The sequence below is a fragment of the Podarcis erhardii genome (assembly GCF_964252035.2).
Source record: "Podarcis erhardii genome assembly, chromosome: 9".
Classification (NCBI taxonomy): Eukaryota; Metazoa; Chordata; class Lepidosauria; order Squamata; family Lacertidae; genus Podarcis; species Podarcis erhardii.
Genome location: NC_138512.1, coordinates 55866809 through 55894377, shown reverse-complemented (window position 1 = coordinate 55894377; position 27569 = coordinate 55866809). Strand labels below are relative to the sequence as shown.

Here is a 27569-nt window from a genome sequence, read left to right as displayed (position 1 = left end):
TTCATGCTCTTGGGAGATAGTTGAGGAACAGCAGCAAATATAGAACCCATGAGCCTTAATAATCCAAACAGTATGAGTTAAGGACAACTATTCCATCTGAAATTTTGAGAGTCTTTTTGTTTGTCGTTGACATATTCTTCATCTTCATATTATTCTTATCTGTATTTGTTATTTTTTTCACAAATGTGACCCACAATGACTTAACGATGGTATATTACAATTTTTTTCCACTGAGGAAAACTCATTTGAGACCACAAATACAAGTGGTTGTATGGTGATTACTATATTGACTGAATGCAACATTTTAAAGGCCTTTTTCGAGCACTATTATGAAGCAATCAAACAAGCACCTTTTTCAAGCACATCAAGGTGATTTACAAATATATAGCATAAAACAAGAGAACTGCTAAGGAGCAATCCTGTCACACCTTTGTCCTTTTGATCCAAATGTACCCCATGAAGTGAAAAAAGAGAGAAGGCACTCACCTAGTTCTGGTGCTTTGCTTAGCACAAATGCATAAGCCCAGAATTTGCTGACAGGTCCATTGTAAAAACTCTGGTCACAAACTGACTGCTTCAGTCCTTTGGTCATCAAAATGTACACCATATAAGCACCCGTTCGAACAGCACCAAATATACTTCATGACCATAAAGAGAAAACAAAGAGCAGTCGGTTATCGTCAGAAAGTAGAAGACAAAATCCTTAGAGAGCCCAGATATAGTTACTGAGTGCAAGAAGCAGGAAGTACCTTCATTGCGCCTATCCTGACCTCCATTTAAGAACATGAGACGAGTCCTGCTGGATCCGGTCAAAGGCCCATCTAGTCCAGCAACTTGTTCTTATAGCAGCCAACCAGATGCTCATGGGAAGACTGCACCCTTTCTGAATACTTGAATAAAATGTTCCCACAGAAGAATTTAGTTATTGAACACATTTATTGGAAACATGTTCCTTTGATTTTGTTGGACTCCATCAGTCTGAACTTCCATCAGTCCCAGCCAGCATGGACAGTGGTTATTCTCCAACATAGAGCTTATCATATAGATAGCTCAGCTGGTAGAGCATAGGACTCTTAATCTCAGGGTCCTGGGTGAAAGATTCCTGCATTGCAGGGGGTTGGACTAGATGACCCTTGTGACACCCTTCTATGAATCTATGTGGGAGTTCAACGCTATCCCTTTACAGACAGTGAACACTTCCTCCATGTCTCCTGTGTGAGAGATACTGCTTCTAGTTGGGAGGATGATTGGTGAGTTAATACAGTTTAGCGCAGGGGCCTTCCAGTTGTTGCTGGACTTAACTCCCATCAGTGCCAGTCAACAATGGCCAGTGGTCCAAGATGATGGAAGCTGGAGTCTAACAACATCTGGTTGTCCATAGGCTTCCTATCCCTGCCTTAGAGCAACAGAACTCTTGAAATAAATATGCAGCACCATATCCTCTCCATAGCATTTCACATCTAGTTTCCAAGTACGGTAACCCCCTAGAATTAATCAATACTGAATTTCATTGCTACAGAAGACAGAGTGTCCTTGCTTTTGTAAGATTCCTTTATTTTGAAATTACTCATCCGCTCAAATACATTTGTGGGTAAATTCAGCATTTACAAATAAATATATCAAAGCTTCTATAATTATGCCAAAGTCTGCCGAAGGCCTTGCGGAGACTGGGCATAACCAATAAATTTTTTTATTAAGGAAATATCTTAGTTCCGCCACATTCACAGTTAACAAGACTGGACAGCTTCTGGATTTTATATGCAAAGGCAATACTCACTTTTTAGCTAAAACTCTGTTTGGCAAGAGATCTCATTGGAATTAAGGAAGCCACTTAATAATCTTTAGGGTGGCACAGGAGGGATTCATAAGCATGGTATAACACTGAAATAATCCTTAATGAATACTTCAGGGATGTAGCCCTGTGAAGTTACTGGGGTCAGCGGGAGAGGGCTAGGCTCCAAACAGAATCTGAAAATACTGCAGTAATCTGGAGATTTGAACAGTAATCCGAAAAGGCAGAATACCTGTTTCTAGAGGATACTCTTTAAGGTTCTTACAAGATCAAAGGTATCCAGTTGTTATAGCAACTAGAATACTTAGCCCTGAAAAGTATGTATCTATGTGCCTGTTGAAAATTATCCTGAGCAAATAATGAAAAAAGTAAGAAAGCCATGAGGCAAATAAATGAACTCAATAAGGCTAAACTATAAAATAGTTTAAGCAGATTATAAATGGCATGGAAAGTTTCAGATGGCTGGAAGGAAAAGCTGAGTTCTAATACAATTATAATAAATCAGTGAAAAGAAAAGGTCTTCAATAGGTGGTTCTAAGCTGTTTTAAACTGTGTTTTTTTAATTTTGTATTTCAAATTGTGGCTAAATAAATAAATAAATAAATAAAGGGAGGGAATTTCAAAGTGGCACCACATTAAATCTCTGATTCTTATACCAAACACATGGAACAGTATCTGCAGGAGGAGCTGCCCTGCACAGCATAGCAATCCATTGGGTATATATGTTATATATGATTTTTTTGGTATCCTGGTCCTAAGATATGTAGGGTTTTGCATACCAGTGCCATCACCCTGAATTTAGCCTACAGCTAACTGGCACACCAGGGCACTGTGGAAAATTAAAATGGCAGTTCCCAGACTATTATTATTATTATTATTATTATTATTATTATTATTATTTATTTATTTGTCAGTTGCTTTATCTTGCACAAGGCAACCCAAAGCAACTTACAACCAAGCAAATCCCACATAGATACTTTAAAACCAAGAGGAAAGAGAAATACATGAAAAACATCCCACCCACTTCTAAAAGGCCACAGATATTTAAAGGCCAACAACCTGGCTATAGAGGAATGCTTTAGCTTATATTAAAGGTGGGGGGCTAGATCAGGCATCAGCGGTGGTAACAAAAATGGCTGCATGCTGATGTCAGGCCTGATTGAAAGTTACACTGTTCTTTTAAATCATACCTTATTGCAACAGCCATTAGGCTCCATGCAGAAAGCACACTTTTTCAGGATGTGAAATCTAGACTCTTGCCACATGGGGGTGCTTTCACCATGTGGGAAACATGTTTGCATGCCTTTCATTTATTTCAATCCAGCCTTTTCAACGCCTGTTCTGGTGCAGGTACCAACTGAATGCCGAAGTTTGCAATGTTAGGTCAGCTGGCAGTAGCACAATGCAATTTTCTCGCTCATACACTTTGCCTAGCCTTGTGGTTCTTGTCTTTCTTCCTGTCCAATGCTTGTAGTGTGCTGGAGAAAGCGGTTAAGAAACCGGCAGTAATTAAAGCAGCCTTCCCCCACCAAGGCCAGATTTAGGGCTGTTAAGGTGGTTCCTTCATACAGGCCGCTGAACTGAGGGGGCGCAGAATGGAAGGCGAGAGGGAGCGAGCTCACTGCCTGGACCTCCTCCCTCCTGTCTGTACTTTTGATGTCAAAATTCCCCAACCGCAGAGGCTGCTGGGTTACAGAATTAGCTTTTCTAAGAACTGACAGCTTCTATAGTAGCTGGTTTGTGTTGCCTTGCTACTAAGGACTAACTGAGCAGAGGTCAAGTGGCGGGTAAATCACGACTGAACTCGTCTCAAGTGGGTCTGTGACCTGGGTCCAAGTCACAGGAAGGCATGAAAAAACGGGAAAATGGGGGGGGGATTTTATCCTTGCTCAAGGTGCCATATGACCAAAGACTGCCCTGGCCCCAACCTGGTGCCCTTTATCCCGTGAACCGCCTTGAACCTGTGGGTATAGGAGGGCATATAAATTTAATAAATAATAATAATAATAATAATGTAGTTAAACTGCATTTCTCACCATCACTGGCCATTGGCCATGGTGTCCAGGACTGAGGGGAGTGGTTGGCTAAAACATATGGAGGATATCAGTTTGGGGTAGGCTGCATTACAGGATATTGACTAAGGGGCATTCTTATCATATTCCTCTACTTACCTGAAGACTGCCAGGCACAGAGACCAGAGCACTAGTGGTTTCCTCAGTTCAAATTTTGCTCGTTTGTTCATTAGATGTCGACCACCAAATATAAAGGCAGCATAAAGAGCTGAAAACAGGAAAGATTTTTTCCTGGGGGGAAAAACACAAAACCCACAATCACCAAAAGATATTCAGTGAGCTTTTTAGCTGCATCATCATCATCATCATCATCATCATCATCATCATCATCATTATAATAATAAAACAATAATTTATTTATACCCTTCCCATCTGGCTGGGCTTCCCCAGCTACTCTGGGCAGCTTCCAACAAAATATTAAAATACAGTAATGCATCAAACATTAAAAGCTTCCCTAAACAGGGCTGCCTTCAGATGTCTTCTAAAAGTCTGGTAGTTGTTGTTCTCTTTGATATCTGCTGGGAGGGCGTTCCACAGGGCAGGTGCCACTACCGAGAAGGCCCTCTGCCTGGTTCCCTGTAACTTGGCTTCTCACAGTTAGGGAACTGCCAGAAGGCCCTTGGCGCTGGACCTCAGTGTCCAGGTAGAACGATGGGGGTGGAGACACTCCTTCACATTTACAGATCATCAAGGTTGCAACCCCAGATCCCTACATCTGTAAGACCTATTAAACTCAATGGGACTTACTAATGATTGCCCTGTTGGTTGGGGAAACACATTTGGTTTGGAACAAGTTAGTAGAGATGTTTCACACAATACATTCTTTTGTCCCTGAAAGCAGGTATATTCCTGGGTCATGCTGATAAACTTTGACCAGTTTGCCGCCAGAGCATTAACCACAGATTTCCTGTCTAGACTTAAGAAGCATTCACAATGTTCTCAGTCTGTAAAACAAACAAACCCCATAGTTTCTTGGTCTGAGTTAGTTATATATTTTTTTCAACAATTTATATGCTGCTTCACATCACAATTTGTTGAATAAGGGTACAAAAAGATACAACAGAGATCTCTACATCAGAACCTGACCAATGTTTCTCATGCACAATAGAAATACATCATGACTTGATAAATCACATGCAGATAAATCTGCCTGTTTTAGTTGCAGAAGGGTTTTTCTTTTCTTTTTTTTTTAATAAAAAAAATGATCCAGATCACACAGGCTGTACAAGTGTGCCTCAGGAGCTGCATGTAACCAACAGGCCATATGTTGTCCAAATCTGCTCTGCTGAGTTATTTTCCATCAAAGATTTGCAGTCATCATACACAGCCTGAACCAAAATCTAGTGAAAGCAATTCACCAACACAAAGGCCAACCCACAACCCGAAATTTAATGGATTTAAGTTTATTTATATATTGCATTTATATGCCACCCTTCTGCCAAGTCAGCCCAAGGCAGTTTACAATTTAAAATACATTAGAATAAACAAAATATATTCTCTCCCAAGCTTCAGGAGCTGGTGGCTATTAGCTCCCTGCCCTGCTCTTCTTCACTCTTGCCTTCCCTCAGGGCACTGCAGCCAGCAGAGTGACATCTCAAAAGTTCCTGTCACATGTTTCTAAAGCAGCATATATCATGCAGATTCAGACGAAAAGCCAAGCCCAGCTTTTACCCTCCAGGAAAACAGGTTTGTAACCTGAACACAGCTAGACACAGTGTTTTGTGAACTGCTCTGAGACCTCCAGGTATAGAGAGGTATATAAATTCAATTAATAATAATAATAATAATAATACAGTCATACCTCGGGATGAATACGCTTCAGGTTGAGCGTTTTTGGGTTGCACTCTGCAGTGACCCAGAAGTAATGGAACGCATTACTTCTGGGTTTTGCCGCTCACACATGCGCAGACGCTTAAAATGATGTCACGCGCATGCGTGGAAGCAGCAAAACGGAACCCGCGACTGCGCAGATGCGCAGTCGCATGTTACGTTCACTTCAGGATGTGAACGGGGCTCTGGAACAGATCCTGTTCACATCCAGAGGTACCACTCTAATAGCTAGGGCTGGAGGAAGAGGGGTAACTTCTGCCTGAAACCCTGGAAAGCTACTGCTAGCCAGTGTAGGCTAGGGATAAATAACCCTTTTCAGCCCAAGGGTCAGTCTTCTAGGGACCACATACCAGTGATGGGCACGACCAGAACAAAAGCAGATGAAGCAATGGATGTTGATGTTACCTTTCTATAGCAGACTAGTTTCTGCACAAATACCCCTCTCTATCCTCCTTCCAGGCAAGCAAGGACACATTCCAGCCAGGCAAAAACTCTCAAGGAGGGCATGAAGCAGAGCAGCAGATGTGCCTAAAGAGGGAGGGTGGCCTGGAGAAAGCCTCAAGGGCCAGATAAACAGGACTGAAGGGCCACACTGGCCACCAGCCATGAGATTCTCCTCCTCTTGTATGGATAATACTGATTAAGATGGGCCAACAGTCTGGCTCAATATAACACAGCTGCCTGTGTTCAAATCACTGAGCTACCATCCTTCCCCAGTTGCTTTTACACCAGTGGGATGTGGGAGGTACAAGTCCCCCCCCATATTTTCCCCTCCACATCTGAGAGAAAACACCATCTTGTCCAGCATAGTCCTAATTAGCCCCTCACAGAGCTACATTTCCCAGAGTGCCCTGGGAAGAGGGATTGATTGTTAAGCCACTCTAGGAGCTGGGGTTGGGGAACGGGGTGCAGAGTTGGGGAGGCTTGTTCCAGATCCCACTTTCCTCTCAACCTGCTATCAACCTGAAGTTCATTCTCCCTCACCATTCTGGCCGAACCATTCCGGTCAAAATAAATAAAATCACCTTGTTGGAATCTTTGCCACAAACCAATTCCAAATTTCTTAATAAATATTGTAGTATCACCATTGAAAAAGCCACTCTAGGAGCTGTTGCTCTGCAAGAGGAATAGGGGTCTCCTAACAACTCTTGGCACCCTTGACAAACTACAGTTCCCAGAATTCCTTGGGGGAAGCCAGGGCTATCTAAGTGCTATAAGGGTGCTTCAGACATATGGTAAGGCCATGGCCAAGGGCTGATTTGTAGTTCAAACTCAAAGCAAAGAATGGGGGGGGGGTTTGGCGTGAAGAGACAAGATGGGATGGAGTCTGACATTTCAGGCTGCTGCCTTTCTCTTTTGACTGCACCCAGGGAAGGATTACTTCCCACACAGCTGGCCTGTTTTCTCTTAGCCCCATGAGGTACCTCTTGTGTCTTCCTTTGCAAAATGGTAGGCTATTGGTGGGTGCCACAACACTGAGGTTTAGCCGATGCTTACATTCCCCCAGGGAAGCCAATTAAAAGCAGTCAGATTTGTTTATAGCCAATCAATGGCATCCTCTGGGCCCATGGGCAGAGTAAAACTACCTACAGCTCATATTTAAAATCTAAAACTACAGAACAGACTCAAATCCTGTTATGTAGCTAAACAGCTCTTTGGTTCTTTACCTCTGTTGCGAATGTATATCAAGCAGAATAAAATTACAAAACCATTTCTACCCTCTTGCAATAGAACTTACATCAGGGCAAGATAATAGACTGGAGAAACCCGACCTCTCTCCCAGTTCTTTGATTTTTTTTTATAGGCACAATGTAGTTATTTAACAGAAAATGGCACCCAAATTACCCCTATTACTTTGTGTTCAAGCTGTATTAAGTAGGTCAGCATCTATAATTATATCTTAGGTCACTTCACAACTTTTTAATTAGCTCCTTATTTCTGACTTTTAAAGGTCATACATTCTACATTATCTGCCTGTCTACATTATCTACAGAAGGCGTTATTGCTGGGGATCAGTAAAATGAATGTTTTGCTTCCCTGGCAAGATATTTAAACAGCAGACCCTACAAATGGGCCATTGAGGCCTAAAATCTGTGGGGAAATGACATTATGGAACAAAGGAGTGATGGCGTTCAAAGGAGCAAAAGAAACACAAAGAGTTTATCAAAGTGTGGGTGTCTAGTGGTTGGTAATCCAGTCATCCATACTGTCATTCACAGGTGAGGAGAGCAGGAAAAAACAGCAACCAATAGAAGAATAATACATGGGGTAGCAGAGCCTGAAATTCCATTTGGTTCGGGTGTAAACCCTGTGCGTGAGTTGAGCAGGCTAGGAGAAGCATGCAAAACTCTACCCTGGCATCATCCTCAATGGGGAATGGGAGCTTGCAGATGCTCCCACATACCTGGATAGCTCAGCTGGTTAGAGCATGGTGCTGATATCTCAAAGGTTATAGGTTTGATCCCTGTATGAGACAACTGCATATTCCTGCATTGTACGATTTAGAACCCCAGTTATGCAGGGCATTAAATCATGCAGGGAACTTCTATGAGTAGAGGAGACTTCTCACTCCCTACAGGGAAGATCCCCGCTTGTCTCTACTCACCCTGCTTGTGTGTAAGGATTACGTGCAAACAGAACACCCAAGTAGAGTTGAAGAGCAACAGGGAATTGTGGTAAAAAAACCAATCCATCAGAATGACTGCTTTTTTTTATTCATGAATCTGAGTGAACCACAGAAAAGTAAAAAAGGAAAAGGAAAAAGAATGGCCTAAAATGAAAGAGGGGGACTGAAAGCATGAAAAAAGAAAAGAAGAAAGAAAAAAAGGTGATGCTACAGTACAGATAAAGGTAAGGTCTTTATGCTGTGCCATCAGTGTGCATTCATGGAGTACAAAATCACAGATCCCTGCCCTCTTACAAACTAACATGTGACACAAGCAAAACAACAGATGGAAGGGAGGGGATACTGCAGTAATGTCTCATTTATATTCTTCATAAAATACTGAGAAAATTTATGGACCCACCACCCTACTGATCTCATAAAACAGTCTTCTCCAAAACCCCACCAGTTGATGCTGGATTCTAGCTCCCATCAGCCCCAGCCAATATGGTCAATGGTAAGGGATGATGGGAGTTGTAGTCCAGCTATTATCTAGAGGCCATCAGGTTGGAGAAGGATGTCATAACATATAGCACTGGTACCAAAAACACTAGACCAGACACTGGCTGTGGCAGGTCATGCTAAACCATTGTTTAGCATTACATGCACAAGCACGAGTGAGCCATGTGCTCCTCCTCTCCTCTCTTCTCCTCCTGCCCTGAAGCCAGGATGGGGCCTTCAAAGATACTTATTTCCATTTTCTCTGAATCTTGGTTTCTTCTGTTATCCAGAGCAGGGAGTGCAGTTTATAACAAAATCTGATTAGTTTAAGAAGCCAGGATCATCGCTGATACTAACCTTAAAGAGCAAATGAATGGAAAGCAAAAATGTATGGAAATGTTACAGATAGGTAGCCGTGTTGGTCTGCCATAGTCAAAACAAAACAAATTCCTTCCAGTAGCACCTTAAAGACCAACTAAGTCAGTTCTTGGTATGAGCTTTCGTGTGCATGCACACGAAAGCTCATACCAAGAACTGACTTAGTTGGTCTTTAAAGTGCTACTGGAAGGAATTTGTTTTGTTTTGACTATGGAAATGTGTCAACATTTATGGGAATGTGCCAGAGATGTACCATTTTCTTTCCTGAAATAAAATATTTGGCTACCACATGCTAAATAATGTGTTTCTATGGACTACCAACATTGGTTTATATTTTCTATTCAAGTATATTTTGTTTGAATGAACAGATGGTCCCAGCCGCATAACAGATACATAGAAATGTTTTTACATTATATTTGGAAGATTGTGGGTTGCTTCAAATATAAGCATCTAAGAGTTGATGTGAATCTCCGTTGAACTCAAGTAAGGGAATTCCAGGCTCAGCCCATCTGAGCTGTATATATTAGAAACCACATAACATCCATTGTGATGGCTTCCCTTTGAAATCCCTTCTGTGCCTTTCTCCACAGTGGACTGACAACACAGCAACGGATTGTAACAGACAGCAAAGTCATCTCATTTATCTCCCTGCTCCATCCACAGATTGATTAGCTCATAGTGAGCTGGACAACATCAGACAAATGCTTGGAGCTGGCTGTGCTCCAGTAGTCTTGGATCAAAGACCTGTCTTCTCTGTAACAGGGGAAAATCCAGCTGTGCATATTTTCTGTGGTCAAAATGGGACTTTGTGTATTTTGGTTCTGTGGTCCTTGAGAGGTGGACACCTACAGAAAAGGACTGCAGAGCCAGAAGGAGGGCACCTATGGTCCAACAGAACAAACATTGGTGGGAGGCTACCAGGCATAGCTGTCAACCGTCCCTTATTTGGCGGGAAAGTCCCTTATCCCAGCGCTGTGTCCCGCCACTGTCCCTTATTGATGATGTCCCTTAAATTTCCCGGGTTCCAAAGGAAGCAGCTCCTCTCCTTCCCTCCCTGCCGGCCAGGGAGGAGGGAGGCTCCAACTGTGTTGCTTGGCTGTGCTGCTCACCCAATAAGGAGTCTAAGAACGACTGGTGGGTGGAGCTTGCATGCCTTGTGCCGATCAAATCGGCCGCATTGCCTGGGGACTCGCCTTTGCTCAGCGCTTCCCAGCAGAGAGGTGACGGTGGTTTTCCTTGCTGCATCCCCTTTGCTGGGTTGCTGCGCTGTGGGAACCATCACTTGAGGCTTCGGTTGGCTGATGGCTGGGCTTTCTGCCTTTGGCTTGGAGGGGCTCAGAGGTTGAACATACCTGTGCTGGGAAAATTCCTTATTTTGGCTGCTGATCCCTTATTTTCGAGGCTGCTGGTCCCTTATTTTCAAATCTGTAAGTTGACAGCTATGCTCCCAGGAAGGCAGGGAAAGATTAAACAGGCAAGGGGGGGTTGGGGGATCTTGGGAAGGGCCCAGTCAGCTGGCTATAAAAGCCCTGACCCTACCCAATGAGAGAGAGGGAGGGAAGAGGAGAAAAGAGAATTGAAAAGAGGCATCAGAGGAATAAAAGAAACAGGAATTCCAGATCTGGGGGAGGTGTTGAAGGTAGAGGCCTGCTAGCAAAGTCCACATTTGGAGTCCACATTTGGAGCCTCAAAGTCCTCTACTATCCAGAGGGCTGCTGAAAATTCCTACTATGGATTTATTACATTTATGTGCCCTCCTTTCTTCCAAGGAGCTCAAGTGTCAGGGACTGGCTGGATGAGGAGTTGTGGAAGTTGCTTGACCAAGAGACCCACCAGGGAAAGCACAGAAGGGGAGGGTTTGGATCCTGACTCCTGGTGGTGGGAAACCAGCCACACACCAGAGGAGGGGAAGAGCTGGGAAGTACTGGAGGCTGAGAGCTTGAAGGAAGATGAAGAGGAGGAAACAGGGAGGTGCCCCAGCACAGGGAATCAGACTTGGCAGTTCTACCACAGAGCCACCCTGACAGCTTCTCTGCTGACTGTCTGCAAGACCCGCCACCCCACTCCCAGAACAAGGTGTCTATTGCATGTTAAAGAGCAGAGAGCCAGGCAGAAACAGGGAGGGTCTCTTGGGGCTCGCCGTAGGCAGAAGGAGGGGCCTGACACAGAGGAATAGGAAGTGAAGGGGGCAGTTACAAGCAGTCTGAGCAACTGCTTCATCTAGACAGGCGCAACCCTTAGAAGTCTTTGTGTGTTCTCTGTTCTGCTTTCTTAATAAAGAAACTAACTGTAAGTTAGCCCATGTTTCTTTGTCTTTCCCCGGATGTACAGTCATACCTCGGGCTGAAGTAGCTTCGGGATAAGTATTTTCAGGTTGCGCGCTGCGGTGACCCGGAAGTAACGGAGCGAGTTACTTCTGGGTTTCGCTGCTCGTGCATGCGCAGACGGTCAAAATGACGTCACGCATGTGTGTGGAAGTGGCGAATCGCGACCCGTGCACGCGCATACGCAGGTTGCATTCACTTCTGGATGCGAATGGGGCTCCGGAATGGATCCCGTTTGCATCCAGAGGTACCACTGTACATGGTTTTCTCCCTCCCCATTTAACTCCACAACACCCCTGTAAGATAGGTTTGGCAAAGAGACAGTGTCTGTCTCTAGAGCACTGAACACTATTTCTCTCTGTGTGTGGTGTAAACTCTCTTTCTGCCCTCAGAAAAGATGATTCAATGTTTCCTATGGTTCTGGGAGAAGGTAAAATGTAAGATGAAATTCACCTAACCGGAACACAGCAGAAAATTTTACTAACCATGGTCAAAGATGTACAGAATTTAAATGTGAGTTTCCTATTCATCATCTTCCCTAACCAAAAAGATTCAAACTTCCTGGCTGAAATTCATTGCCCTCTTCTACTTCAGATAATGTACATGTTCCAGGTAGGTCTCAAGTTGACCAGATTTATTTTAATACTGTGTTTAAACAGGGTGAAGGGGATATTGGGGAGAAAAGAGAAACATATTTGTTGTTGTTTAATTGCAATCTCATCAACTGCAAAATTCACCAGCCACCACCAGCTATTACCAAATGTTTAATTATTCTTGCAGACATAAGTAAAACCAAAGGTATAAAAGTATCACATTTCCTATTTTATCATTGCTGTTGTTTTGTAGCTACGTCAGAAGCAATGTATTTTCAATGGGAATTTCTACCTCGCCTACCACTGTTCCAGCAATACAGCAAACATTTAAGTTATGTTGCTACTCGAATCTCCTAACACCACAAACATGTCAAAAACTGTAATTCCATAAATGTAATACCTTTCAGTACAACAGGGAGCTACATTAATCCATGCCTAGATGAATTAGTTAGGAAACATATAACCTATTTTGTACAAACATAGTGCTAAAGCCAGCAATTGTCAAGGCAAATCAATTTTCTACGTCTATAAGGATTTCTGAACTTTGTTGCCCAGGGAAGATTATGGGCAAAGACTATAATGATAAAATTAGAAATTAACAAGACCTCCTCCATACAGTCATGTGGACTGTACCCCGCCTCCTGGAACCATTAATTTTCATTGAACAGAAAGCATAGCTGTTCATGGGGGAAGGGAAGGGGGTAGTTGCCCCAGATGAACCATAAACTCCAGATTCTCAGCTTTCATTTAAAAAGAAAGTAAGGGTATAGTCACACTAGAACAGGCATAGGCAAACTCAGCCCTCCAGATGTTTTGGGACTACAATTCCCATCATTCCTGACCACTGGTCCTGTTAGCTAGGGATGATGGGAGTTGTAGTCCCAAAATATCTGGAGGGCCGAGTTTACCTATGCCTGCACTAGAAGCTTAAAATGCAGCAAGGTCACTCCCCCTGATAAATTGCATGCAACATTTGCATGGGGTTGTTCACATTGGAGAGGGGTTATATTCACCTGATGTGCACGACCTTCTTGGTTTCCCTGCCCATGGTACCCCCCCCCCTGAAACTCCTAATCATTAGGAAATTCTCCAAAATATAGACTTATAGGCCTCCATACATCCAGAATTTCCTGGACATAGCTGAAATGTCCAGGGAAATTCAGACGTATGGCAACCCATAAGACACTTTTGTATCTGGATTTTCACTTTCTGAAATATGGCAACCCTGCATTAAACTGTAATCTGCACTTGTATGTCCATCTGCACCTGCACAATCAATCAGTCATTTTATTTGCATGTCATGTTTCCAAAATAAAACCATGCTCAAGGCAGCTTACAACATATAAAAAATTACGTAGCTACAAAAATAACAAAAGTAGTTATAAACAATAAACCAAACATCAAAAAGTACACAACCAAACTGAACACTTTCCACATACACCATAAGATCCAAAGATTTAACAGCAACAACACTCGCTAAACAATACCTCAGCCCAATATTCTGTTCAGCAGTCTCAGCTTTTGTAGCTGGAGTCAATCAGGGTTCCACCCTCACAGACCTAAATATACCAAATGAGGACAAGCTGACTATATAACAAGCTGGATAAGTTCTGATCTTTCTTCTAGGGCCCACAAAGAACCTGATAAAACTTCTTTCTCTTCTCTTCTTCTTTTTTCCTGCCTGCCAATGTGGGGAACCCAAAACCTTGGGGTTTAGCTGAAACCTTTTGCCAGGCCAGAAGATCCAGAGTCCAGAGAAGCGGCCAGAAGATCCAGTCCAGAGAAGCGGACACGGAGCAATGGTTCCAAACTACAAGAAAAAAGATTCCACCTAAACATTAGGAAGAACTTCCTGACAGTAAGAGCTGTTCGACAGTGGAATTTGCTGCCAAGGAGTGTGGTGGAGTCTCCTTCTTTGGAGGTCTTTAAGCAGAGGCTTGATAACCATATGTCAGGAGTGCTCTGATGGTGTTTCCTGCTTGGCAGGGGGTTGGACTCGATGGCCCTTGTGGTCTCTTCCAACTCTATGATTCCTTGATTCTATGATTCTAAGATATTGCTTGTGAGCAGCAGTTGGTTCAGTGGCAAGTTGCACAGGTCCAGGCAAAAGGGAGCAAAAGGGAAGCCAAAATTGCCTACATGCTGCTTCAGAAATGAGACAGTAATGTTGTAAGACAAGCCTTGAAACAGAAGCCTCTGGGGAATACGGTTAAGGCGGAACTTACCCCCCAAAAAAAACTGCAGAAAAGAGCAATGTTGGAGGGGAAGACAATGTCACCTAGAATGAGGTCAGTGAAGGTGCCTAAGGCAAGACTAATAAATATCTTTGCTCCTCGACTCTTCTTAATAGAGACTTTCACCACAATGGCTTTAAGAAAGACTGACAGAAGTAGAAGACTCTTCCATAGGGGGCTAAACACCCCTATAACTTCTCACCCCATAGTTCAATTGGTGGAGCATGAGGTTTTAAGTTAAATAATAAGAGTCTCTATAACTTACATAATAGCCAACATAAACAATGCAGCCTGTGCAAAACAGCCTGTGCTTGAAAAGTAGATGAATTCCGGCACTGAAAATAATACATTATATTTTCAGAAGCATTTTATCATTTCCCCAACTTTTCTTTGTCACATACTGTAATGCCCTGAGAGACCAGGGTTCAAATCTCCATTCAGCCATGAAGCTCACTGGGTGATTTTGAGCGAGTAACCAACTCTCTGCCTAACCTACCTCACAGGGTTCTTGTGAGGACAAAATGGGGAGGAGGAGAACTATGTATGCAATCTCGAGCTCCTTGGAGGAAATATAGGTTATAAATGTAATAAAACAGACAGTCAGATGGACAGACAAATAATAAAAATTGTGATTGCTTGAATTGTTTATACTTTTGTGTTGTTAGCTGCATTGAATTCTACTGTAGAAGAAAAGGAAGATGTAACAAAAATTAAATAAATAGCTGTGTAGCACAGAAACCTGAGCATAAATGTAAGGTGTTATTTTGGATCTAAGAAAACCACTATGGTAAAAAAGAAAAAAGAAACCAACCAGCTTCAGGAGCAGTAGTTATGAGAAAAATTACCTTTAATTATCCTGCACAAAGTTACAACTTCCGACGCCCTTAACAAATTACAGTTTCCGGAATTCTTTGGGGGAAGTCATGTGCTTTAAATGTATGGTGTGAATAAAGCCATGGTTGTAAATTTTGCAATGCAAATGGATTGCAATGCAGAAAAACAGGACAAAAACAAATAGACAGGTCAGTGTCTTTTTAATTATTGAGCCTACATTATAAATAACTTAAGTATGTAGATAAATATATAAACTGGTGAATATGCAAATGATGTAAACATAATATTTTCCTTTAAACAATCTGTAAAATTTATATTTATCAATATCAAGTGCATAGTCATTTAGAAAGAGAGTCAAAAACTTATTTATAACTGCTAAAAGAGGGCTTAACAGTAACCAAGTTACTACTTAATTCAGTTACTGTAAGTAACAGTAACCAAGTTACTACTTAATTCATCTTTCCTTAAAAATCGCACATAGTTTATTCCGATGCGTAATATTCATAATTCTTTATGGATATATTGTGTGACAAAATTCCATCTGTTCATAAAGTATTGACATGTCATAACATCAATGTTACTTTTTAATGTTACCCAAAATGGTCCATAATTATCCTGCCCTGGATTAAAAGTTTTCATCATTTTGTTAGGCCCTGCTCCTTATTACCCTGTCAGAGGAGTTCTATTCACACAAGGCTTCCTTGCCCCTTCTCCAACTGTAGGCTTCTGAAATCCTGTTTTTAATGGTCAGGGTTAGGGGCCTCCAGAATGGTATGCCGGGGCTGCAACAGGTGAAGAAAATGTACAACCCAACTTGTATGGAACTGGCTTTCTACTCACAAAACAAGCCACTTGCATTGGCTACACTATATTTTGTTAATGGTGGACTTCTATTTATTTCTTTAATAGAATGTTGTTTACAGTGTTTGAATGTAGTTTTGCAATTTTTGCATTTTCTGGTTCTCGTCCAATGAATTAATAATATTAATATTTTATACTGGGAACTGGGCCTTGTGCATTTTAGTGCTGACCTTTGGTTTTAAGCAAATAAATGACTGACTGAATTAACAGTTCATTTTTATTGTTCAATCAATACTATTTTTTTTAAGGAAAAGTAAGCATATAACTAGTTAATAGCTTTAAATAAGAGCTTGTGAGGTCAAATGCTCCTGCTGTACTAATTGTATCACATAATGTGCCTTAAAAAGGAAGACATTGATGAATCTGTACATTTTACTTAGGCATGTAATTTCATTGGCATCGTGACAAGATGCCATTATTACATGATTCCCAGCTGCAATGATTGTTTAAAAACAATTCCTTGACCTTTAAAGTGTTGTTAGATTTTTAAAATTGTTTTTATTTATTTGTAGCTATCCTGGAAATGGCAATGACCAAAAATGTCATAAGATGGTGCATAAACTTTTTAATTCTCCAAAATTCTTCATCAGGCTAAATCAGTTGTGAGGAACCTTGGGCTCTTCAAATGTTGCTGTATATCTGCCATCATCCCTGGGCACTGACTACGCTTACTCGGGCTGATGGGAGTTGTAGCTCAATATCTGGAGGACCACAGATTGTCCACACCTGGGCTAGATGAACAGAGTAAGGGAGGCACGGAAAGAGCCTCATTTGAATGTTTGCTAGCTCCTCCCATATTCCATCTTGGAATGCAACTATTATAAATGAACAAATGCAGTTGTCATGGCTCCAACACTTAACCAACCCCCCCCCCACCCCGGCCCCCAGTCCTATCCCTTTACCATCAAGCCTGGTGACATTTTGGTTAATCTTATTAAGGTATTGTTCAAATATGGATTCCGGAATTTTCCTTATGGGCAAGCCATGCTACCGTTTACATTTTGTGTATAAATACAGCAATACTAAAACAATGTCATTTCTAGTGTGGCTGTTGTGAAGTTAGGAGGGAATGAAGTAAATTCATTACACCACATTATTCTTTCATTCTTTTTGGGTGTAAACCCAAATCTCTCCACGTGTAAACAAAAACATGAGGGGGATCTGAGGCACATTGCCATGCTCCTACCCATCACTTTCACACCATTTACAGTTCTCCACAAGTTTTTAGGGTGAAAGTCTGAAGTGGGGGGGGGAACCCTTTATTATCAAGTCTCCCAGAGAGATACATAACCAGGGACATAGGAAGGGGTGGGGTGGGGTTGCAGTCCGCCCCCGGTGCCATCTTTGGGGGGGTGACAAAATGGCACACCGCGGGGGGCAGCACTTACTGCAGGGCCTGGCCTGAAGTGTGCCCAAGCCACACTTCTCTCCTGGGAGTGACGTGGTAGCTCAGGGCCCCATGGTGCCCGAAACAGCAGACAGACTCCGTGGGCAGCTTGCCACACCACCCCCCAGGACGGATCGCTCCAACTCACCGCTCTGGGTGCCGGAGCGGATAGCTACGCCCCTGTCTACAACCTTGTTTGTACTCATTAGCTCTATTTCAAAACCAGTGGCAAAATGTGAATACAGTGGTACCTCAAGTTACAAACGCCTCAGGTTACAAACGCTTCAAGTTACAAACTCCGCTAACCTGGAAGAGTTACCTCGAGTTGAGAACTTTGCCTCAGGATGAGAATGGAAATCGTGTGCCAGCGGCACAACGGCAGCAAGGGGCACGCAAAAGCATGCCTCTAGTTAAGAACTGTTTCAGGTTAAGAACAGACCTTTGGAACAAATTAAGTTCGTAACTAGAGGTACCACTGTACCTTGTCAGCTACTCAGTTACCAGTTCTAATTACTAGCCTTTAGAAAATGTCCAAGGAGCTGCCAAATGACATGACGACCAAGAACAATGAGTGTGGCAGACAACCAGAAGAACAATGCTTGGATAGTGTGTGCAACCACTGGCCCACAAGCTTCAAACAGCATAAAATGTCAGGGTAACCCTTGGTGAAGGCTACAGCATGTGCTCCTTCACACTCAGAAAGCTTGCGATGAGTGGAACTGCCTCCTAAAAACTAATTTTAAAAAGCATGTTTAATTTATTTCAAGAAAAACTGGAAAGGGGTGCAATGATTCTGGAACCCACAAATCCCCAGGATCTGAAAACATGGTTCTAAGCATAAATGACCATGTAGAACTCTGGGGATGGGGAAATCCTCTGAGGTATGATGGCCTGCTTTCTGCATGCTGGACTGCAGGTATGATGTTGTAGCAAGTTAAGTTAAATTTGTGGTTAAACTATCAAAGGTGCGAGGTCCATTCTCATAGCACCCTTCTGCAGGAAACACCTGAGTTAACTTGGATGCTTTAGCTAATGCATGAATAAATGCCTGTAGTTGAAAACTACATATGGAAAGTACAAAGAAATGTGCCAAGGCGCATGTCTTGGACAACCAGGATGGCAAAAGCTACCCAGTCACTGCTCAGTCTCAACTGTGAAACCTATTCCAAGGGGAAATCGCTGTTGATTTTTGTACAGGTTTACATTGGACTATATGATTGGTTGTCTACAGGAACTCACCAAGCCTGGAGCCCAGGACAGAGAGCCAAAGACACACAGAGGAGCCATCATCATAAAAGAAGAAGCAGCAAGGATGGCTCTGCTCTGCTGTCTCCACCACTGTGAACATGAAGAGCAAAGAGGACCTTGGATGTCTGAGAAGACCTGATCCATCAATGTTCTCTGCTCCTGGAGTAAAAAAATCCAGACAATCTGCCTAACCCAGAGAGACAATGATCTACATGAGAGGTATAGTTTGCTTTGTATGTGCTTTTATTAGCTTCTTATTGCTAAATGTGTTATGCTAATGTGCTTAAACAAACTGATTAATTCGTGAACTCTTGACCTAGTCTGTTCAGCTGAACCTAAAAGAGGCTGTGGTTACTCTAATTGGCTTACAGACAGCAACACAGTTCTACAGAACTGGAGTAGCCAGCAGGGTTCCAGGACACTGTTGAAACAACAGAAACAACACAGAGTGGGCCCATCTGGGGCAGAGTTAAGCCCACTAGGATAGCTGCAGACAGTCTGAGCCAATAGGCAGTTTGAGTCATGGGAACTGAAAAACAACGAGCACATTTGCACTAATAGGAGAAGGCAGTGACTGGTTGTTGCTTGCTATATTATTTGCTGCATATAAAATCTAAACCTTTAGACCTTGAATTTGCTTTCTGCCCTGTCAAAATCCACCTCTCATTTGGAATAAAAGGAACAGAAAAGGGGAATTATCCAAAACTAGGGAAGGTGAGTCAAGGTATGTCCTCCAGATGTTGTTGACCTACAACTGCCATCATCCCTTGCTCATCCAACAACATCTGTAGGGCATGACGTTGGCTGCTGACGCATTAGGCTAACTTGAACTTTTCTGATTATGTTTGTGGTGCACCTTCCCCAAGCTGGTGTCCTCCAGCTGTTTTGGAATACAACTCCCACCAGCTCCTCCAGCACTGGCTAATGGAATTGAAGTCCAAAACAGCTGGAGGGCACTAGGCTGAGGCAGAGTGACCTAAATGGAAAAAAGAAAAGAAAGGCTGCAATAAGAAAGGTGTTGTAGCAACATGGAATGTGGCAAGAATCCTACACACCAAGCTACAAGATTTGTCAGAAAAGAAAAAACCAGCTTCAGATGGCAGAAAGCCAACTCATTCAAGTTCATAATATAGACACCAACATTTTGGCATGCTTCTAAAAGATGGAAGGAAGTGGCGTAAGGGTCATAGTTCAAAGACAAAGCGTCCTGTTAACATGCAAAAGGTTCCAGGTACAATCTTCAGCAACTCTCATGTAGGGCTGGGAATAACCCCATTTCAAACTCCAGAGTACTGCTGCCAGTCAACGTAGACAGTAAAGTGGTACCTTGGACCTCAAACTTAATCCATTCCAGAAGTCCATTCCAAAACCAAAGCATTCCAAAATGAAGGCACGCTTTCCCATAGAAAGTAATGCAAAATGGATCAATCCATTCCAGACTTTTAAAAACAACCCCTAAAACAGCAATTTAACATGAATTTTACTATCTAATGAGACTATTGATCCATAAAATGAAAATAAGAAACAATTACTGCAGTCACACAATCGATCAATCAATCAGTAGCAGAACTGGGTTCCACACAGTCACAAAAACAAAACAAAAAAGCCGCAAAAACAAAAATGCAAAATAAATAGCAAAAACAGACAGATCTCAGTGTAACACTCAAAACGGAAGTGTGGTACTCAAATCGGAAGTGTAACACTCAAAACAGAGCATGTTCGGCTTCCAGAAAAAGTTCACAAACCGGAACACTTACTTCCAGGTTTGCGGTGTTTGGGTTCCAAGTTGTATGAGTACCCAGGCCTTTGAGAACCAAGGTACCACTGTACTGAGCTATGTAGGGCAATGGTATGATTCAGTGCAAGACAGCTTTCTATGTAAACATTTACCCATGTGGGGGGAAAAGTCAAGCACTTCCTTGAACCCTGCAGCAATGAGAATATATAATAGGGGAAAACCCTGTACAACTACATAGCACAAATGACCTCCTTAATTACATTCTATGCTGCAAAGTCCAGGAAGGGCACGTCCTGGAAGGGCTATGAAAGCTTGTGTCATGGTAAAATCATTAGTCTTTCAGGTGCCACAGGGCTCTCTGTTGTTTCTGAAGAAACAGACCAGCACAGCTACGTTTTCATGTAAGGTTATTACCACAAGTCCCTAAATCACCTTGAAATGAGCCACAACTGGAAGATAAAATCAGGACTCCATGTTAACTCTTTTAAACAGCATTAAGCCAAGAAAACAAGCAAATGAAACTATAAAGACAAGAGAAGCTTTTTGGGTTTATGAAAATCCCAAGCATATATGTGGCAGGCAAAATATCTTTGGCTTCATCTCCAGTTTCTCCACACAGGGGCAGGGCAGCCAGCCACTGTAGACGTAAAAGCAGGAGGAGGAGGAGGAGCATCTCCATCCCCATCATTCTGCCCAGACACTGAGGTCCAGCTCTGAGGGCCTTCTGGCGGTTCCCTCACTGTGAGAAGCCAAGTTATAGGGAACCAGGCAGCGGGCCTTCTCGGTAGTGGCACCAGCCCTGTGGAATGCCCTCCCACCAGATGTCAAAGAGAAGAACAACTACCAGACTTTTAGAAGACATCTGAAGGCAGCCCTCTTTAGGAAAGCTTTTAATGTTTAACAGACCACTGTGTTTTAATATTTTGTTGGAAGCCGCCCAGAGTGGCTGGGGAAACCCAGCCAGATGGGCGGGGTATAAATAAATAAATTATTATTATTATTATTATTATTATTATTATTATTATTATTATGCCAATGGTGCATCTAGTCTAACATCCTGTTCTCACAGTGACCCAGATGCCTGTGGGAAATTCTCAAGCTGGACCTGAGCACAAGAGCACTAGCAACTGGTATGCATTACTGCCTTAAAACATAAAGGCAGAGCATTGATAGCCTTATCTTCCAAATACTCAGATGGACCAATGATCTGGTTTGTTATAAGGAAGCTTTCTGTGTCCCTAAACTACCAGCCTAGCCTGTCCATATTACTTGACACTATTGACTACACCATGAATCAAGTCAGTCTCTCTCTCTCTCTCTCTCCCCCTCCCTCCCTCCCTCCCTCCCTCCCTCCCTCCCTCTGTGTGTGTGTGTTTGTGATGGCAAAGATTTTTTTTACCATTTAGCAAATCTGTATTCAGACTCTGAAGCCCACACTCTGTGGCTTTACATAGGTACAGTGCTGTAGTGGGGGTGGGGAGCAGGTGAACATGGCTCCAAGACTTACTGAAGAGCAGGAGTGATGAGGTCATTTGTCAAAGCACCAGAGAAATCTATGAACCCATTTTGTTCTGGGAAGTGAATGAAGTGATAATGAGGCTTTCAAGTTTGTTTTCAAGTTGGAATAAGAGACTCATATGCCCCTCACAGAGCTGCAATTTCCAGAATGGTTTAACAATAGCTCTTCCCAGGGAATTCTGGGAATTGTTACTTTTTGGGGGGGGGGACTAGGGGTCCCCTAACAACTCTCAGCACTCTTAACAAACTATTGTTCCCAGGATTCTTTGAGGGAAGCCATGACTCTTTGAAGTGATATGATACTGCTTTAAATGCATAGTGCAGATGGGACCTAACATAGAGGAAGTTGGTTGCATTTCAACTAGCAGTAAGATACTTTGTTAAAGTTCTCTGTGTTTGACAAATTGCACCCACATATTCAGAAATAATCACCACTGAGATCTTTCCCCAGGTGACCGTGTACAGTGGTACCTCGGGTTAAGAACTTAATTTGTTCTGGAGGTCCATTCTTAACCTGAAACTGTTCTTAACCTGAGGTACCACTTTAGCTAATGGGGCCTTCCGCTGCTGCACAATTTCTGTTCTCATCCTGAAGCAAAGTTCTTAACCTGAGGTACTATTTCTGGGTTAGCGGAATCTGTAACCTGAAGCATCTGTAACCCGAGGTACCACTGTATAGGATTGTAGTCATAGTGATACTAACATTTTTGGCATTGTGCTATGTACTACTACTATTTGAGATGCATGTGTGTGTGACAGATAAACACAGGAGCTTGCATTTCTGAAGTCTTATTGGGAGTGTGGCTAGGGTGATGGGGTGCTCCTGCTTTTTAAAATTCACCGCTACATCACTGTGCAGGAAGCTGAGATGCCCACAATGCTCATGGAAAACCTTAGGTATAGGTCTCATAAGAGGAACGTTTACCAGACCCAAAGGAGTGATGAAAATCCTCCATCACTTCCCCCATTCACACAAATGATTGGCACTACATGCTTGCTGTTTTCATGCCTAGGCAGTTTGCCTCAGTAGTTTGTAAAAGTGATTAACATTTTTCCCTGCTAGCATTCTGTACCTTTAAGCAAGTAAAATTGCAATTGCTGGGCATGTTTAGCCTGGAGAAGAGGAGGTTGAGGGGTGATATGATAGCCATGTTCAAATATATAAAAGGATGTCACATAGAGGAGGGAGAAAGGTTGTTTTCTGCTGCTCCAGAGAAGCGGACACGGAGCAATGGTTCCAAACTACAAGAAAAAAGATTCCACCTAAACATTAGGAGGAACTTCCTGACAGTGAGAGCTGTTCGACAGTGGAATTTGCTGCCAAGGAGTGTGGTGGAGTCTCCTTCTTTGGAGGTCTTTAAGCAGAGGCTTGACAACCATATGTCAGGAGTGCTCTGATGGTGTTTCCTGCTTGGCAGGGGGTTGGACTCGATGGCCCTTGTGGTCTCTTCCAACTCTATGATTCTATGATTCTATGATTCTAATATATCTGCTGCTGCTTCTTTCAGAGGGCTTCTGGTGAGCAAAGGCAAATTGCCATATTTATCAACTTCGTAAAGAAAATTAAAGCTGCAACTTCATTTGCTGCTCTCCTGGAGCTGGATATACTTGTAGATGCCAAATACGTATGCAGACACAAGTAAAATAGGTGAAAAAGGGGTAGTGATTATGGAACAATGGCAGGAACAATGTGGGGTTGTGCACTGACGACAAGAAACTGTTCATACCCTAATCTGGTGCTTTGGAAAATAGCCTGCCCCTGCCTGAGAGGCTTTGTAGGCTGCCCAATTTGGCCCCATCTGAGTCTGCTTCATGCCCTGAGCTATTGGGAGATCAAAAAAATGGTTTACTTTTCTTTTTACAGAAATTGATGAAATTTGAAGGCATAGTAGCTCCTCCAATCTACAGGCAAATAGGTCCTGGCTCTTTTGTGGTAGGCCCCTAAAAGTTTGAGTGTTTTGGGGGGAGCAGAGAAAGGGACAGCCCTATACCCATTTTGAGGAAAGAATTGCTTTTTGAGGAAAGGGACAGAATTGGATAAAATTTGCTGGCAAGGTCACTCTTCTGAGGTCATGTATCTTGCTGACTTTGAGAAGGATAGCTGTAGTGGCTTTTCTGCAAGGGTAGTCAATTAAGTTTGGGCGTAAATAAGAAATGTATCACTTAATTTCCCCCAGTGTTTAGTTGGCAATTGCTCTGAAAATTGTAGACATGAGAGAGGTGTGCTGGGTAAGGAACCAGCCAAGTCACAGACAAAAAAGCCATGGCACCTTTGAAGGGAAGAATCAAAGGGGATTTTTCTTTTGAATAAAACCACTCCCCTTAAATAAAACTTTACCTGTCAATCACAAGAGAGCTTTCCCTCTTCCCACATTGGTGTTTGTTCTCCCCTCCCCTAACACTCTACTCCAACATCATTCATTGTATAGTAAGCTTAGAGACATCACTTTTGCATTTAGCAGAGTGTTGTCCGCAGCATTTTTTAAGATGCCTGGATCATTGAGGCACTACAAAGCCCTTCAAAGATCCCTGTTTTGACTCATGCAGACTTGTACTGAATGTGTTTCACCTTTGACAAGTCCAAAATCCCTCCAAGGGATTCATCCAAATATGACACACACCCATACATTTTAGTTTCCACTCCAAAATAAGTAATCAACTGTATTTGAATAGCAAGATTAATGACAAACTGTATTTGAATAGCAAGTTTAAGTACAAGAACTACTTCCACTTCCCCAACCTGGTGCTCTCCAGATATTTCAAACATAAATAAGAATGACATAAATGTTTTTGCCCTAACAGTTAGGTGTGGCTCATCCTTCAGGGTGAAGCGGTGATGCAACTCATTGCTTCCCTCATCCCACTTACATTTTCTTCCCAGCGACAGAAAGTTCTGTAAGTCATGTTCCCACAGCTGTGAAGGTTTAACATGTCCTTGGTGCCTGGATGAAGAAAGGTAAAAGCCCAAGACACACAACACTAAGGTGATATTTAAGCTCCATTATAAAAAAGCAGAAAAATCGTCACTCTTTAAAGCAGACCGCAATTTATACCCTATACTCTTTAAAGAAGACTGCCCAAATGTTTGTGGCTGTGCAGAGATTGTAGCAGGGGTGCAATTAAGGTACAAAATATAAAGCTGTTTGATTTATTATTATGTAACTCAGTTCACAGACCATTATTTTCAACTGAGGGCAAGAGTGCTGTTAAATGAGAGTGGTGGCCCTTATAGTGGCAACTCTGGTGGTACTGCGCTGCAGTGGCTGGGCAGATCTGCCCTCTTTAAAGGCATTATTGCCCTTGGTCTCAAGGCTGAGAGAAGGTTGGTGCACCTGGTTGCTCCTGGCAGCCTCAAGCTCATGATGAAAAGGTTGTCGGCAATGTTTTACAAAGAAGCTTGAATAGCACCTGTAAGTGAACTTGTTTAGCTGAGCATGAAGAACCCTAACTATATGCTCAAATGGGCTGCAGTGGATAAAGTATATGACCCAGCCACAGATTTGTTCAGTTCATGATGCTCATGTTTGCTTTATTTTGAATATGTCCCAATTTTTTTTCCATGGGAATGGGTTAGGTTTGCACAAGTTATTTCAAGACTTGGGTGTTAACTACAGGCTGAAAGGTTTGGAGGCTGGCTATGTAATCTCTCTCATCTGATGTCCCCAGCTGCTCTTAGAATGAACTATCATAAAAATGTGTCCTCTAGTAAGGTATAATATTCTATCTGAATGTAGCAGGGAAGTCTCTGGGCAATGTACCGTTCAGTAATCACAAAAGACTACAGAAAGAAAAATTAAAGGAACTATTCATTCACCCTTAGGTCAGGTCACTCTAGGTCATGACTACAAGTACATACACATGGCTTTACATATACAGTTCACATCATTTCCAAATATATTTAGCTGCAACCTAACCTCACAGAGCTTTTTCTGTACGCTTGTGTATTTACACACATCGAGGTAAGGTGGAAAATGTGCAAGTTAACAGTCCAAACCTAGAGGGTTGCTGCAGGAACACAGAAACTTGGATGACTGAACAATTAATTGTCAGCCCTGCAGGCAATGTAGGAGTTTTTGGAGTTATCGCTGCAGGAACACAGAAACTTGGATGACTGAACAATTAATTGTCAGCCCTGCAGGCAATGTAGGAGTTTTTGGAGTGATCTCTTCATGCCGCAGCAGAGCTGTGTCATGCTCAGTTCTGCCCTATCCTAACTTAGCTTACTATTAACACTTCCTATCTCCTTGGCATCACTTGGGCCACTTCAAGGTGCTTGCAGGATCCGGCCAAGAAAACTGGGGTGGTTCCACTGCTTGCTGAGAAGTTTCTCTCCTCCCCCTGTTACGCATACACAATGGGGCTGGCTGCTGCAGAGGTGGCCTTGAATTTCTCAAACACATTTTGTGGAGGGCTGCAGAGCAGTGGTGGAGTATTTGCTTTGCATAAAGAAGATCTCCATTCCAGTCCCTGGCATCTCCAGGTAGGGCTGGGTGAGACCCCTGTCTGCAACTCTGCAAAGCTACTGCTACTCAGTTTAGACAATACTGAGCTGGATGGACTGAGAGTCTTATTTGGTATGAGGCAGCTTCCTATATGCACATGTTTGTAGATATGATAGGGGCCAAAAACAGTGATGGCCTAGTTTCTTCTCATTATCTGTCTCTCCAACCACCTTCCCCTGTGATCATTTCCCCCTTCAACAAGCCACCCAGAAATGATCCTACAGGTGACTCTCAACTTATGTGGGGGCTACATTCCAGGGATAGTGCATAAAGCTGAAATTGCATAAAGACAAAACACATTGGGTGCAATGGCAGGTGGGGTTGCCAAAGCCTTTCCCCCTGGAAGCCCACTACCTTTTCCATTTATTTTTGCTAAGCACGTAAATTTGAATGCACACAAGTTAAATGTGTTTGAGTTGTGTGTTATAGGCAACAACTGATTTACACATGTCTGATGTGTGATTGTGCTGAACCCGGAAGTGACCAAAAAACATCACTAAAATGTTGCTAAAGGGGAGGAACGCTGACGCATGCGGGGGTCCAGAACATAACCCCCATAGAAGGGGGTTCATAGAAGGCATGGTTGTTGTTCTGGTGGAGTGCTGCTACCTAGCACTCAACAGCCTCATTCTAGTGTGAATGTGAATGTATGACACCACACACACATATCCTAGCTCTTTGCCGTGCAGTTAATTCCAAATTGTCTTTTGCTCTCTTATGCATTTTAAAACGGTGTTTGTTTGATTGTTGTTTAGTGGCTGATCTGTGATTGTAACAACAAAGATTGATTGAATTAAAAAAATATGTTATTTTAAAAAAACAGAAACAGCAGCTTTTCAGGTAAAACTGTTGCAAAAAATAAAAATAAAAATAAAAATCATAACTTCTCCCATCTCTGAGGATGTATTGCTTTTTCAGAGCCCCTTCCCAAAGACCACACAAAGTTCCATGAAAAATTTAACAGTGGAGCTTCTGGGCAGGTTCTAGTTTATATACCACTATATCAAAGAATATAATGTTACAGACAGGGGAACCTTGCATTTCCAATTGTGATCTACTTAAACTATGCAACAAGTAAAACAGTGCTAGCCAAACAGTGTTAAGGGATATCTCCAAATTATTGACTGTGTTCTCAGTGGAGACTGATGCTCATTG

The 27569-nt window shown here is 42.6% G+C and overlaps 1 protein-coding gene across 1 annotated transcript in view; it reads right to left on the bottom strand.

Moving 5' to 3' along the window:
- ELOVL6 (ELOVL fatty acid elongase 6) overlaps positions 1-27569 on the bottom strand; it is a 77948-nt gene that overhangs the window by 7930 nt on the left and 42449 nt on the right. The window contains exons 2-3 of the mRNA XM_081877333.1: positions 3964-4095; positions 487-638 (exon numbers count right to left, since the gene is read on the bottom strand). Coding sequence (XP_081733459.1) covers positions 487-638; positions 3964-4095 — 284 coding nt within the window. The remainder of the gene's footprint in view (positions 1-486; positions 639-3963; positions 4096-27569) is intronic.